Source organism: Salvia hispanica, chromosome 6 (genome assembly GCF_029641045.1).
Source record: "Salvia hispanica isolate PSC_SH4W2 chromosome 6, Shi_PSC_v1, whole genome shotgun sequence".
In the NCBI taxonomy this organism is placed as follows: Eukaryota; Viridiplantae; Streptophyta; class Magnoliopsida; order Lamiales; family Lamiaceae; genus Salvia; species Salvia hispanica.
In genome coordinates, this window is record NC_142697.1 from 25191155 (window position 1) to 25206752 (window position 15598).

General features: G+C 35.8%; 3 protein-coding genes across 5 annotated transcripts; 1 reads left to right on the top strand and 2 right to left on the bottom strand.

Annotated features, from left to right (window-relative positions):
- The first annotated feature begins 137 nt into the window (after positions 1–137).
- On the top strand, positions 138–1728 carry LOC125205818 (uncharacterized). The gene is made up of 5 exons (XM_089060966.1): positions 138–290; positions 383–1011; positions 1083–1191; positions 1272–1592; positions 1675–1728. The coding sequence occupies exons 1-5, from the start codon at positions 138–140 to the stop codon at positions 1726–1728; spliced, it is 1266 nt and encodes a 421-aa protein (XP_088917092.1).
- LOC125205815 (pentatricopeptide (PPR) repeat-containing protein) lies at positions 899–4781 on the bottom strand. Its single transcript, XM_048104960.2, has 4 exons — positions 2277–4781; positions 1740–1800; positions 1521–1633; positions 899–1007 (listed from the first exon to the last, which is right to left on the bottom strand). Exon 1 carries the CDS (start codon positions 4616–4618, stop codon positions 2339–2341), a length of 2280 nt encoding a protein of 759 aa, XP_047960917.1. The 5' UTR covers positions 4619–4781; the 3' UTR covers positions 899–1007; positions 1521–1633; positions 1740–1800; positions 2277–2338.
- Positions 4782–4890: 109 nt separating this feature from the next.
- On the bottom strand, positions 4891–8428 carry LOC125205817 (basic helix-loop-helix (bHLH) DNA-binding superfamily protein). 3 transcript variants are annotated; one of them, XM_048104963.2, is made up of 9 exons: positions 8184–8428; positions 6726–7600; positions 6389–6616; positions 6201–6266; positions 6048–6116; positions 5878–5949; positions 5582–5776; positions 5412–5496; positions 4891–5335 (listed from the first exon to the last, which is right to left on the bottom strand). In XM_048104963.2, the coding sequence occupies exons 2-9, from the start codon at positions 7512–7514 to the stop codon at positions 5298–5300; spliced, it is 1542 nt and encodes a 513-aa protein (XP_047960920.2). In that variant the 5' UTR covers positions 7515–7600; positions 8184–8428; the 3' UTR covers positions 4891–5297. The 3 variants fall into 3 exon arrangements, with proteins under 3 accessions (XP_047960920.2, XP_047960918.2, XP_088917091.1); XM_048104961.2 differs by having other exon boundaries at positions 5412–5502; XM_089060965.1 differs by having other exon boundaries at positions 5558–5776.
- Between the last annotated feature and the right edge of the window lie 7170 nt (positions 8429–15598).

The window sequence follows — 15598 nt, forward strand, 5'->3', positions numbered from 1 at the left end:
GTTCAATTGAGAACTCAACAGGGGGGAGTGCGACAAATGTCGTACATATAATTCTTATGTTGACATCATCCAATGAGATGCAACTCAGAAACTTTTAAAGGGTGACTAGGAGAAATGTACTAACTTAAACAACAAAAATGTCTTCTTTCTCAATAGAAGATTTTGTTGGGAATGGATGTCTGAAAGAATTGTTGCCAAGGCTGCTAGATGAAGGCTGGGACGATGTACCTACTTTGAAGGTAATGAATTCTGAAGACATGGATGATATCGGACTGACTCGACAGCAGAAGGTTGGCTTCTCTATCAAAATATATTCTATCCATTCTCATGCTATTCAGTTTTGAAGTTAATGTGCTAACAACTTCAATCTACCCTGCTAAAGGATGCAATTGAAATTAGGTCATACCTGCATGACCGGACGCTGATGCAGTACGGGGATCAGTTAGAGGCCACTAGGAAGAGTTTGCCTGAGCTTCTTGGCTTGAGTAATGAAGATCTTGCATCTCAATTTGGAATGAAACGAGGCCATATTGCTCGTTTCATGAACAGAAGCACTGCGTGCTCACCGGATCCATTGCCAGCATCGTATACCATCCCAGCAAGGAGGCGAAACAGCTTGCCATCCAGAAATAGTAGCATACATAAGAGTCAGCTCACACCTGCGAACTCCAATAAACTTGTTACGCTGAGATCGTCTGGCAGAAGCAGTTCTGGTTCTGATTTTACCGTGGAACAGTCCATGGCAAGCTTTAAAATCAAGGATGGATATGTCTTCAAGGGGATTGTTGCAGCAATGCCGGCAGAGCCTAGGGCGTGTGGCTGTGTGGAACCTCCCCCAGTAGTCGAGAATGTAGCTCCTTACTCCACGATAGAGAATATCTCTGTCCAGAAACTAACTCCAGAATACAAGATTGGAATGGAGCGGTTGATCAAGTCAAAGACACCACCAATGAAGGCATCAGAGCTGTGGCGAGAGAAACCGGCTCTATTTGTCTGCATTCGTAGGCCTGGGTACGATTTCATTCAAATAAGCGCTAAAGTTCAAGTCATAAACTATAATTAACCTGTATCTATGAAATCAGGTGCATCATGTGCCGAGCTGAAGCGCATCAACTCTACTCCAAGAAACCTATATTTGATGCTCTTGGAGTTCAACTGTTTGCAGTTCTTCATGAGCACATAGACTCAGAGGTTCAATATCTCCCTCGGATTATTATGCATAATGAGAAATGACTAAACAATGTTTACTAAAACAAGTTGAATGGTTTCAGATAAAAGATTTCTGGCCGCGATACTGGGGTGGTGTTGTGCTCTATGACAGGGGGCAGGAGTTCTTCAAGGCTCTTGGTGGAGGGAAGTTGCTCAAAGACAAGTTCATATCTGGTTTCCTACTCAATCCTAGAGCGATCGCAAACTACAGGAGAGCAAAGGCTTCTGGCATGCAAAATAATTTCAAGGGTGAAGGTGAGATCAAGGGTGGACTCTTCATAGTAGGCAAAGGTAAAAGTGGAATCGCTTACCAGTTCATCGAGAGAAACTTTGGTGACTGGGCACCACTTCCTGAAGTCATAGACATCTGCACTCGTATTCAGGTAATCTCGCCTTACATCTTTCTAGTCCATCAACATTGATCCTGGTTTTGCACAAACACTCATCATCATGAGCTGATTTAAGCAGAGCAACCAGTTAGACTCAACGAAAACATTGAAAGAAGAATCAAAAGAATGAAGTGAACACACCAGAGTACATCTCGTATCAGCTTCCACATCTGTCCTTCGTCAAGCTTCAGTTTCAAGATCTCTGAGATTTAATACAAATATCTTGTAGTTTGCTTTCAGTATGATTTTCTTTGACATAAATTCAATTTCCTTATTATTTTAAGCAGTTCAAGCATGGAAAATCATATGAGCAACTCATTACTTGTTGTTAATAATAATTAGAACTAAAGTAAAAATAATAACTGCTGTTAATTCATATTTTCAATTCATAGAAGCATATATGTAGATTCGAATGGTGCTGAAAAATTCAATATCAAGCACAAAAGGTATATATAAGAATACACAAAATATTCAATATAATCAGCTCCTCTGAAGTTGCTTAATAACATGTATAAATTAAAATGCCTCAGTAAGCAATTACAAAAGGTCTCAAAAATCATAGAGAAATAAATGTCAGAATCAATGCATTATTCTCCAAAGGAGATGAAGTTTGAATCTCTAACAAAATGTGATATTAAAATTCTGTATTTCAGAATCTGTATGATACTCATACATTACCTTCAGCCATCCAGGAACAAGTTTGGAGGCTTACGGCATCTCTTTAACCTGATCACGATCCACTACCAAAAGTCTCCACAAGAACATTCCCCATTTTTGAATAAATGGAACCGGACAGCATCTCTGACGAGAATCTCTCGTTGTGTGATCTTCGAAATTATTTTGGTTGCATTATGGCAATCATCACAAACACGGAGGTTTTTCACCACTTTTATCTGCAACTCAGGAGGAACAAAAATCAAGCCAAACGCAATCGCTAGCCTTTCACTATGATGGTTCAGCATCTTCAGTTTTTCCGACTCCTGAACATCGTGCAGAACAGATTTCACATCAGGCACATATCCACCCTCTCTCATTTTATCACCAAGTCTCTCCAACTCCCGATATATCTGATCAGAAAACGGGCTTGAATTGTCATCAGCAGTGAAAATGTGCACTCTGTTCTTATACTTGATCCAACTACATCCCGGCTCTTTCCTGACTCCCTTCTCTTTCATTCCTTTTCTCAACTGAGCAACCTCGTCCCATTTCCCTTTAGCAGCGTAGATGCTGACAAGCAACACATGGCCAGCAGAGTTTTGTGGATCCAATTCTAGAAGAGATTCTGCCGCCCATTTCCCTATTTCCATGTTACCACGGTTTCTGCACGAGCTCAGCAGCGTAGACCAACCAATTGTATCAGGACGGAAAGGCATTTCAAGTATGAATTTTTTCGCTTCTTCCAACTGCCCAGCTCGGCTAAACAGATCAATCATGCAAGTATAGTGATCAAGAACAGGCCTAATTGCATATTTATCCCCCATTAAAGCGAAATAATGGCGGCCTTTGTCCACGAAGCCAGCCCTGCTGCAGGCCGAGAGAACCCCAACAAAGGTAACTCCATCTGGCTGGAGACCACGAACCAACATTTCCTCGAACAAACTGATAGTTTCATTAGCCTTTCCAAACTGGGCATAGCATGAAATCAATGCAGTCCAAGTCACTTGATCCTTCACTCTGATCTCATTGAACAACTGATGTGACTCCTTGATGTTGCCGCATTTACCATACATGGTTACAAGTGCATTTGAGACAGTAATGAAGGCAATCAAACCAGATGCCAATGCTTGACCGTGAAACTGAGCTCCCTCTTCGATACTAGCCAGATTTGCACAGGAGCTTATCACACTACCTAAAGTGAAATAATCTGGCTGAACTCCATTTCTCTGCATCTCACATAATATTCTAACAGCTTCCTCGCTGTACCCGTTTTGACTGTAACCTACTAACATGGCAGTCCACGACACAATATTCTTGTACGACATTTTCCTGAAAACCCTCTCAGCATTCTTGATGTCACCACACTTTGAGTACATATCAACAAGTGCACTCGACACAAAAACATTATCCATATAGTCAGTTCTAGTCAGATAAGCATGAATCTGCTTCCCTTCTTGCAATGCAGAAAGACCTCCACAGGCAGTCAAGACGCTTCCAAAAGTAAATTGATCCATATTCACTGCATTCATTCTCATCTCTTGTAACAGCTCCAGTGCCTCTCTATACATTGTATTCTGTGTTAGCCCGGTGATCATGGTCGTCCAAGAAATCGAGTCCTTCTCAGTCATACTTCCAAACAAACAGTATGCTTCTTGCAGCATCCCACATCCCAGAAAGCCCATAAGCATCGTGTTGTTAACAACCAAATTCCTCTCCGGCAACTCATTAAACACACGCTCCGCCTCACTTATCAATCCGCATTTCGCATACATATCAACTAAAGGACTCCCCACAAAAGCATACGACTGGAATCCGAGCTTTACTACTTGGGCATGAATCACCTCTCCCAAATCAACCCAACCCTTTTTCGACAGCATTATTATAACCGTGGAAAGCGTGATCCTGTTCAAACTCTCCAATCCCTGCCTCAACATCGATTTGTAAGCCTCCAACGCCTTCTCGATCAACCCACATTTTATATAACCCGATATAACCAAGTTCCACGACACCCCATCTTTACGTGGGATCATATTAAACATCTTCTCCATATTCACAACATCCCCCTGCTTCGAGTATACCGCTAGAACAGTGTTCCAAGAGAAATGGTTTGGTATGCGCATTTGATCAAACACTTGGCGTGCATAGGCGATGTTGCCCAGCTTGTTGTACCCATTGATGAGATTGTTTAGCAAAAAAGGCTCCGGGTCCACAAGGTTCTTGATGATGTGTGCGTGGAGCTGTTTAACTTGCCGTATGCTGTAGGCTTCGCAGCATAGCTTCAGCCGCGAAACATAGTAATCGGAAACCTTCGATGCGGCATTGTCCAAGATATGCCTCGGCGGAAACGGTGTGATCCCTCTCATAGCCTCAGACTTAATGATGCTTTAATTTTACTCTGCTTTGGTTTTACCATTTATCCAAAAGCCTCATCAAATTTTCCCCAAATTTGAAAAGGATAGAAGAAAATGATACTGAACCTCCTGCTACAAGGTTGTAAATATTACAACGCGTGTGATTGTTTCTAAACGTTTGTAGAAAATCCCGAGGGGTGGATTCACTTTGCCCTAATTTCTTGCTTTAGATTTGAACAAGCACTATTTATGAACAGATTCATATGCAACCTGGAAAACGAAAATGAAAACAATGCACAATTTTTTTATACTACGAATTTGAGGCACCCATTCAACAAGGCCAATTCTTTCTGATCATAACACGTTTGAGCAAAGACAACATTTTTATACTTGATTTTTATCAATATCATCTGCAGAAATCTCTCCCAGCATAACTCAAGAATGTACAATTCTCATTTGTCGACAGCTCTGAAGTAGAACTGCTTGAATACCACGCAGTCGTTTGTTGCTACGCCTTTTCTCCCAGAGAGTTCCGACTCCAAAATCCAGTATATGCAAGTGTTTCAATTGCCAGACAAGGATAAGTATGTATTAGTGAGAATCCTAATCTGCCTGAGCTCAGGAATACATTCAATTGCTTCGTTCTAGGTCATCCAGTCGAAGATATTAGATTACAGGGATTGATGATTGGTCAGGGCTCAGCTTTCATGTGTCCTGGTGGCAGAGAGCCTGAATGGAAAGGAAGCCGTCAAGAACTGAGATCATCAAGCAAGATTTTGTGATGGTGATTTTGATTGTTATTTACCGCTTAAATCCTGGCTACTGGAAGGAGCAGTCGAGGTGAAGCCCATGTGCACGACATTGTGAAGTTCATCCTCCCAGTTGGATACCTGAGGCTGATGAATTCAGTTGGAAATCTTCAATTAGGAGAAGATGTGAATGGAAATCTACCTGAGACATTGATGAAATGCTTACTTGAGAAGAAGGTTCTTTGAATCCTGCGCAGACTGAAGGTGATTGAAGATTGATTGGTCTTCGAAGAGCTTCAGCGGAGTTGCTTGGAATACATGTCTGGATAAGTCCCGGTTGTGGCGGATGAATTGGAGGAAACGGCATAGTCATATCTGGCAATAATCCTAGTGCCGGCATACCACCTCTAGATTGTAGCATCTGTCATCAATTTGTCACTTTTTTCAGATAAACTAGGAACTAACTGCATGAGTGCTCCAACAATATATAATGACTTGGGTGTAGGAGGTGTGTAATCTTACATCTTTAGTTAGGAACCCTTCAATGTTGAACTCCAAACGAGGATTTACAGTCGCGAGCTTCATTGATAGGAACTGAAACACAAGTGAATCAATTCTCATGATAAACTCCACAAATCACTAATGTCATGTATATTTACGAACCATTGAAAATTAGGCGAACTTATCCATACCTCAACTTGCCGTTGTAGTGATTGCACATAATTGATGATTTCATCGAGCATTACAGCTTTTCCGGTGACCTTATACACAGAAAACAAAAAAGAAATCAGCAAGTAACAATGAATTTCTGTGCTAATTTTGACCCTTAATTAACAATACAATACCTTGCTGCAACCAGGCACAAGATCCTGAAGGAATTTCATCCTTTCACTGATCTTCTCCCTTCTCACCTGCATCATCAACAGTTCATTTATCTAATTTCGATTCAAGAAACAAAATTGTAGGTCACAGTAATCATGGAAGATTGTCACATTTCAAGTGTCGAGCAAAGAACTGATCACAGGATTGTTACCCTCTCAGCGAGACTGTGGCTGTTCGTTGCTTGACCTCTCCGTGCTCTAACATGTATGTAATCTTCCTTAGGCGGATCCGAGCCTTGAGACCCCTGCTTCCCGTTCTTGCCGCCAGGATTGCTGTTTGATGTAGTGTTGAGATCACCTTTTTGTTTCATCTCCCCGGTGTCCTTTGTCGTCTCAGCTGACTGCGTTGGGGTTTCATTATTCTCATCATTCTGAGCATTCTGGCAAGGCAAACACAACTGAATAAAAAATCACTAAAGACTAGCTAGCTGCACACATGTTTGCTGCAGTGTGGAAATGAAATAACGAACAACTGAACAAGATCAAAACCTGCGCCCCTCCTCTCTTCCTCTTCTTAGGGCCAAGCCCTTTACCGGGAGACTCTCCCGTCATGCAGGCCACCTCCTCTTGAGGGCCACGGCCGCTACACTCAGCCTCGTCAGAGTCATTACCCGCTACCCCAACTCCCTGTTTGGCCTCATCATGTAAACTCTCACTCTTCTCATTCTTGAAAGGGCTCCCTTCAGCCCCCGGCTTCCCCAGAAACAGACCACCCTCTTTGGACAACTCGGCCATGTTCATTTCATGCCTCTGCGAGTGAACCACACCCAACCCCCGAGAGTATGGATTCAGCGGGTCAGGAACAGCAAACGGGTTCATCATTTCACCGAAATTCCCTCCACTGAAGCACGAAAATCTCGCTGCCCTCTCGATGAAACCAGAATCAGCCGGAAAGTTAGGCAGCATACCCGAAACAGGCGGCATGAACATACCACCTCGCAGCATTGCACTTGGGTTCCAACCCAAATCAGCCCTCACAGAACCAAGGTTACTAGAAGTGCTAACATCATTCTGTACATTCACATCACAATACCCCAAACTCTGTCCGTTAATCGAATGGTCCCAAACCGTAGGGCAAAATGAATCGACCATCGAGGGCGAGGAGCAAGCAGAGGACTCCACCATTGAATTGCAGACGGACATCATCCCAATAGACGTGTTAGTTAAATTATTTCCATTAACTTGCCACTCTGGAGCCATATTAGGAGTGTGATAGTTTAAAGAATTATCATTTGCATTAGAAGGCTCAACACTAGCATCTTTTCCAACAACATCCATAGCTAGAGGTGGAGAGATAGAGAGAGGGGAGAAGAAGAAACCACAAGCAATGGACTAATTACACTCCTTCAAAGAATCACAACCTCCTGGTAAAGCAAAATGAAACCCAAATTAGAAGTGCCCTAAATTATCAACCCTAATGATCAACAAATTCCAAGAATTCTCACAAAAAGCATTCAAGAAATTATTGTGATACGAATAAATGAGCCCAGCTAGAACACCAAAACACATAGTCAAAGTAGTCTACCAGAAACAGCTGGGCAGATTAGGGATTAAATATCTCTCTCCAAGTTGTATGACTCGTGAATTGAAGAGAAGAGAAACAAAACAGCACACAGAGCCAAAAACATGTAACGGAATGCCACAACTACACCACTGAAAACTACTGTTCCCAAAGCTATTTCTCTCTGAAATTAAAGCAACAAAAACCCCATTAATGCAGAGAGGGAAAAACATAGCTATGCTCAATTAAAGAGCTCAAAGACATTAAATTGAAGCAGAGAGAGGAAAGTGAGTCAATAGAAGCAGAGACATTAAATTGAGCATCATAAATACGAGTAGGCACCCCCATTTACTCGTTCAAAAACAAACCCTATGGAGAAAAGGGGATTCCAGTAAGTACTCTGGTGAGGCAGAACTTAAAAGGGAACAAAAGCAAAGAAAAGATACCATTTTGAGATTGTGGGCTGCCTTTAAGAGCTTCTGTACTGTTTTTGAGCAGCCCTTCCAGAATTCTTTTTTTTCTTCAAAATTTGAATTGGTTTCGTTCAAAGCTGAGACTGTTTATGTACTGAGCACAGTGACCTGAGCATTCAAGAAAACAATAAAGAGGAGAGAGAAAGAGGGGAAACAAGATCAGGGAGCGCAGAGAGAGAGAGGGGAAGCAAAATAAATGGGTGATTTGAAGGAAATGAAAAGGATAACTTATTAGGAAAGATGCTGCATTTATACCCACGCCTTGCATAAAAAACAGAGCACTTCATGCTTCAAAACAAATCAAAAACAGAAAATCAAATTCTTGATCATAATTATTTTAGTAAACCACCGCCACAGCTGTTACTTAAATTTCTATTTAATTTTATATTATACTCCTAGTTAGTTATTTTAATTTATTTCAACATATTTGAAGTTAAAACTCTTGAATTTCTTCAAAATCGGATAATTGCAATGTACTCCATATTACGAACATATTGTTCTACTAATTCATTTCCAATTTCAACATTTTTGGAAGAATAATTTGATCGTTGACTGTCAATTTTAATCCATCAAAATCGGTGATTCTTAGATCATTTTCAGCCCTATTCATATTTTAAGTAAAAAATAGTCTTTTCCTTTTTCTTTGACTTGGAAATAATAAAATGGTGAAATTTGATGTTAGACAACTCTATTCCATCATTTTGAATTTTAAAGATTAATGTCTTAGTTGACTTTTATTATAAGAGGTGTCATTTGAAATTGGTTACACTCTCATATTCATAAACTCACTTCAAACTAAAATTGGTATATATGGAATTTCGAGTCATACACAAATTTTCATAGTGCTCACCGCTCAATCAAATATTTCATGTTATCTTCTCAAAAATATCCTACCTAACAAAATTTCCATTTACTCAAAATAGAAAAGAAATATCCCACAATCCTGAGCAAAGCCGTAGGTATGAAATAGTAGTACTCCAAAATTAATGGTGAATGCATGAGTATGTGACACTTATACATGGCATAAATACTTTCCCATTACATAATAATATTAATTTATGTAGGTTTCTCTTTAATGTCTGAATAAAAATAATACGTATATCTTCCACTTTTAACTTTCACCCAATATATTGTTATCCAAACTTTACTTTTAAGTCTCATGATTTGTACCTTAAGGCATGTACATTATTGTTACAGCCTTTTATGTATTTAACTTTACTTTTGTTTGTACTTATGTTTTTAAATTAATAAAGATAAGACTGGATTGAGCTAGCAACTGACAGTGCCAACTCTTAATGTTAAATTACTATTATCTTAAAACAATTAAATTTGGACAATGACATTCATTACACCTAGGAATGTGAGTTTATAATATTTGTTCTTATTTTAAGGTTTATTTGGTCAAGAGGCCTATATCTAGCTACTAGCTTGGTTTCACACACTTCATGACCAACTTGGATTGCTTCTAGAGCTACTCTACCTCTCTAGGCTCTCTCATATTTTTGATAACTTAAACCCTTATTAAAATTTTATTTTACACTACTACATACATATACTCCTCTATGTGTGTTTTGTTGTGCTGTACTTGTATCCCACCTTAGGCCAAATCTTATTTTCCATTGATTATTCTTGTATATGTGTGGAATCTTTGCCCAATTCTTTGGAGAAAAGTACATATTACACACTGGAAAAGTAACATTTCTATGAATTCTTTTGGATGTATTTTTTTAGGAATGGGACAGAAAGAGTAGGTGGAAATTGATCATGTTTCTTAATAGTACAAATTTCAAAATGAAAAATTATCCACTTCCAATACATGGAGTATGTGTTAAGACTATAACATTTATCAAAAAATAAAGCATATTACAATATTTTAGAGAGTAAAAATATCCACAACCAAGGACGGAGATAGAATAGGCCAAGCCACTGCTGCAGCGGGGGCTTGGCCGATGCCGTCCTCTTAGAATCGGATGTAGTGTTTACAGAGATAGAATAGCTTGAGAGAGAAGATAATGAAGAAATAAAGAAGAGAGGGAAGAGAAACACGTTGTTGAATAAATAGGAGTAGACGAGTCATATAAATTATGATCTCGGTAACAGACAGCATTTAAATCCTATTTCTTGTTTTGTGTGTTTAGGAATATATTACTATATTTGTTCTTTTGAAAAATGTTTTAATATCAATCTGTACAATTTAAAATTTTATAATTTTTATTTATATCAGAACAGTATTATATGAATCCATTTATTTATTAATATTTTGTAATTTTATTATTTTTATTTGTATAATAACATTATTGATTAGTATTTTTTAAGCAATTATTCATCTCATATTTTATTTTTGGTCTATATGCCTATACATATTCATTTACTATTTTTCATTAATTTTAATAAATAAATTTCACATTCTACTCATTAATTACTCCTGTTTATAAAATTACTTATATAGAAGACACATATTTGTCTAATATTTTTCTTTTTTACTATATTTTTAATACTATTACAAACGAGTCAAAGTAATCGTAAATGAACAATACGAGGCATCGCGCACTTTGGTGTATTTATAGTGAAATTTCAGCACCGGCTTATTTCAATTTCTAGTTCCGTCCCTGTCCACAACGATGAACATTCAGTGTTCAATGATTCAATCTTTACATTAATCATATGCTTTTGAGCAATATCTATATTACCCTTATATGTTAAGAATTAAAATATTAAAAAAAATAAAAATAATGCCCCATGATATATAGACTTTGATTAAGCGCCGGTACGCTTGGCCTAATTAAAGAGTCAAAATATGTACCATCTTTTTTTGCTTCATTTTTTTTTTCATTCTTGTACTATGTAATTGTATATCATACTCCTATAGTCCTATTATCCTCTCTCACTTTCTAAGTGGAAGTTTTTTTTTCCTCCTTGCATGAGTTGCAGTTTAGTAGTACTATTTAGAAATTGCGTGTATGATTTGATTCTTCCTTAAATATACGCAAATCTAGAAAGATCTTGGATCCTCAAAGAGCAACTAATCACTACCGAATTAAAATTTATAATTTTTTTTATTATATTTTGGGGGTGCGCATTCGAATTTGTGTTTTATTTATCTTTTCCCACAATTTTCTTGTTGTTTGTAGGATATAATTTAATAAGTCTCTTCATTATATGTATTCACAAATAATGATTTGAGCAATGGAAAAAAATGCAGAAAGAATAATGGGACCAATATGTTAGAGATTCCTCTATCAGATTTTATGGTGTTTTCTGGCGTCATCGTACAGCCTAAGGTTCCATTGAAGGTACAAATTTACGTCAATTTTTCAGAATAGTTATAATGCATTGTTATAAAATTAATGCTTTGGCCCATTAAATTTGAGGAAATTCTACGATTTAATTTTGACACTATACTACACTTACTCCACCACAACAAAATTAAAGACAAGATATCTTGAGAGTCTTGTGTTAGCTTATTGTGCTCCCTTCATCCTTTTATATTAAAGACGTTTCTCTTTTGCATGGAATTTTTTAAAAAAAAATTAAGAGGGTTAAGCAATGAGAGAATAAAGTAAAAATAAAAAAATAGCGAAATAAAGAGAGAATAAAATAAGAAAGAAGTAATTCTTGTCGGAAGAAATAAATGACTCGGCTATAGTAAAACAATCAAGAAATGATACGACTCAGTTATAGAGAGACGGAGGAAATACTAATAACTTGAACGCTTGATATTAAATCACAAATAAATGTCACTTGATCATTGTATGAATTGAATTCGAATTTCATCACTACAGTAACATTCAATCTTAGAAAATTTGAGGCTTTTTTCGCTTACTAAAAAGGATAAAAGAAATTTTTTATATTTAAAATTAATTTGGAAGACAATGATATATGAATATCCATGTTTAATGTCAATGCATGGTCGATTTGAGATATTAGAAAGGAAATAGTTTTTCAAAACTTCAAACCCTAGGAGTTCGAGAAGAAAAGACTCTTATGGGCTATGTCGAATGAGAATATTGGTTAAAGGATGGTGTTCAGACTTCCTTTCGTATCAAGTCTTTTGATGGATAACTTAATAGATATTAGGAACTTGATCACACACGGAACACACAATAATAAGGTATGTCCATCTGATTGCGGCGGCAATTGGACCTTAGTTTTAGGTTGATGTTTGTTTTGAACTTTTGTACTTAGGAGCCTTGACTTGGCTATTTGTGGTTTTACTTTGTTCTTATTGTTAACTTGGTTAGGGCATGTTGCTGGGTCTCGATTTTTTTGATTTTTTGAGGCATTTAAGCTGTAGACTGTGCTTTTGTTGACTTGACTAGCTTTTGACGTTCAAGCTGAAGTTATTAGAGTTGTGTTTTCTATTAGAGTACAACAATATTTTTTTTTTCTAATTTGGTGCTACACTAGAAAAAAGTCTTGTTGGTGTCTTTAATCCATGACATGGTTGAGGATTGTGTCTTACTGTTCGCCTCTTTGAATGGATTGAGCATTTTTTTTTATCAAAATAAAGAATTAAGAATACGTCAAAATACAAAAACAAAGTTTACCAATAAATTGAATCGGGGAGATAATAATTACTCCCTCCGTCCCAGAAAGATTGTTCCATTTTCGTTTTCACACTCGTTTTGCGAAAATAATAATAAATAGTTAAATTAGAGAGAGTAAAGAGAATAGTCTTACCTACATTATTCTTTCTCTTATTTTACTCTCTTTCAACTTTATCTATTTATCATTATTTTTTGCAAAATGAGTGAAAAAAATAAATAGAATTTTTTGGAAAAGAGGGAGTACTAATAAACAACCGATGTTGATTAAATAAGCCTTAAATCAGTCTCTACTCAATAAGATATGGCAGTCAAACAAAACCTTTTGATAAAAAAAAAGGGTTTGGAAGCAACTAGCAAGCAAGATTAAAAAATAATTTATGGTAAGTTTATATTCTCAAATCTAAATAAGATTTGATTTAAAAATGTTGGCAGGTCTGTAGATGGACTGTCTCTTTCTTCCTTTCTCTCATGTCATTATTAGTTGGCATCGGGACTTGCATATATATATGTAAATATTTCAAAGATCTAAATCGTAGAATCATGAATCTGCTTCACAAATTCTAATAGGTGTACTAAAATACTTAATCCAAGGTTTAATTTAATAATTCTACAAAAGGACTGGGAAATGATTTGTATTGATTGGGTTGGTTTTACTAGGAATTTTTGGAAAAACCCATTTATGAGTTTTAAATGAGGAGACCTACTCTTTTACATTTTTTTTTATTATGGTTGTATATAGTAATAGCATCAATAATGTAGTACTAATAAAAGTATGATGAATAAACAACTATAAATTTGAGTTCTGTATTAATCAAAATTTACATATATACTGTGTAATTTTCATGGATTTAGTTATAACCAATCGAGTATATGGAGAGTGATCAATTGCTAACTTATCATTTAATTGCTAACTACACTAATTTAAGGCCACATGATTTTAAAAAACGCGTGGTCTACAATTTGTCACGTGTAATTTTCGTTTTTATTAATTAAACCGAAAAAAATTTAAAAAAAACGCCAAATTAGAATTTTGGATGAAAATGTCAATATAATGTTTCGAAAATATCAACACAATGCTTTGAGAATGTCAACACAAATTTAGGATTGACATTATATATGCTTTATATTGACATATTATCTTAGTTGTATTGACATTAGCCTGTGTACGAAAAATACGAAAATTCTAGATTTTTTTTTTCAAATTTTGACGTCGGAACATATGCATGTAGTATATCGTTGGAATCCTTATAAAATTATCTTTAATTTGATATATGTTATATGAATTTAAAATTTTGGGATTTCTTTTAAAAGTTAGTTATAACTAACTTGACATTAATACCCCTATTGATTTTTATTGGAATTAATCATATAGCCTTATTGACGTTTTTTGTTGATCGTATTGATATTTTGTGGTTAATGATCTAGGCCTTTAATTTGAATATCTAATGGCTATTATTGAGTTGTAGTTAGCAATTAAGCATTGAGTTAGCAATATAACACTCCCCTCGAGTATATATGCCCCACTCAAAATTATTATTATATTTAATGCAAAATAATAACATTTCTACGTTTATACTTCTATAAACATAGATTATTTTTGGAGATAAAGGAGATATTATCTTTGTTTACGAAAAGTAATTTTACTAGTAAATATCACATATATTAATCCAGAATTGAGAAAGAAATGGAAAGTACGGTAACATATTTTTTGACCAGAAGTACTATTTTCGTACATTATGCGTGAAAAGGTTATCAAATTATCTTTGTATTTAATTAATTCATTAATTACCAGAACAACGCGTTACGACTAGTTGTCGTTTCATAAATTATAATAGTACTAGTAATAATTTGTACTCCCTCTTTCCATAAATAAAAGTCTCGGTTCACTTTTAATCCGTTCGCAAATAAGAGTATCGATTCACTTTTATCATAACTGGTAATAGGGTCTTACCTTCCACTAACTCATTCCACACATATTTCATTTAAAACTAATATAAACAAGTGAGACTCTTATTCCACTAATTTTTTTCTACCCACTTTTCTTAATATTTCATAAAATCCGTGCAACACATAAATGAGACTCCTATTGACGGACATGGGGAGTAGTCGTAATTTATTTCAAAAAAAACATTCATATGAAATAGAGTACAACCAGTGGCAGATCCAGACCCGAAAATGGTGGAGGCAGAATTTAATATTAAATATTAAATATATAATTTAATATTATTTTTAATAATAAAAAAATAATATTATATTAATATTAAGTAGCACTAACATAGTTAATAATATATAAACATGTATCAGCTTACAAATATGTATTATTCATGTAAAAAAGATTATTATAAATATTATATACATTCAAAATCATTGTAAATATTATATAAAAAAGTGATACAAGTAGAGCAGTAAAATTTAGATTACAAAAATATTTAAAAATTTATTTTGTTACATGAAGAATAATTAAAATGCATGGATCACAAATTATAAGTATATTAGGACAATAAAACATAACACAAGATTAAATAATTTTAACTAAAGAATAAATATAACAACATAATATATGCAAATTAGTAGTAAAAGTTTAGATTTTATAAAGTATTTAAAGGTATTATTTTGATAATACAAAGAAATATGAATTGATAAAATAAAAAAGTAAAAAATGGAATAGGAGGGTTAAAGCCTAGACCTCTTAGTTAAAAACTCATTAACCAAACCGTTGGACTACTACATTTTGTATGACTTAAATTGAGAAGGCTGTCTGTCCGAACGGTCAAAGAGGGGGGCGACCACCCGCCCTCGTGGTACTACTATAGCTTTATTTTCCATTCAGCAAAAGATGAC

What these genes read in the sequence shown, in the direction of transcription:
- LOC125205818 (XM_089060966.1), top strand. Translation starts at nt 138, where the DNA reads ATGTCTTCTTTCTCAATAGAAGATTTTGTTGGGAATGGATGTCTGAAA. An exon ending in ATGAGCACATAGACTCAGAG is followed by an intron (nt 1,192 to 1,271) that starts GTTCAATATCTC and finishes GAATGGTTTCAG; the next exon opens with ATAAAAGATTTCTGGCCGCG. An exon ending in ACATCTGCACTCGTATTCAG is followed by an intron (nt 1,593 to 1,674) that starts GTAATCTCGCCT and finishes AGCTGATTTAAG; the next exon opens with CAGAGCAACCAGTTAGACTC.
- LOC125205817 (XM_089060965.1), bottom strand. Translation starts at nt 7,514, where the DNA reads ATGGATGTTGTTGGAAAAGATGCTAGTGTTGAGCCTTCTAATGCAAAT. An exon ending in TTGTGCCTGGTTGCAGCAAG is followed by an intron (nt 6,117 to 6,200) that starts GTATTGTATTGT and finishes TCTGTGTATAAG; the next exon opens with GTCACCGGAAAAGCTGTAAT. An exon ending in CAGTAGCCAGGATTTAAGCG is followed by an intron (nt 5,336 to 5,411) that starts GTAAATAACAAT and finishes CTTTCCATTCAG; the next exon opens with GCTCTCTGCCACCAGGACAC.
- LOC125205815 (XM_048104960.2), bottom strand. Translation starts at nt 4,618, where the DNA reads ATGAGAGGGATCACACCGTTTCCGCCGAGGCATATCTTGGACAATGCC.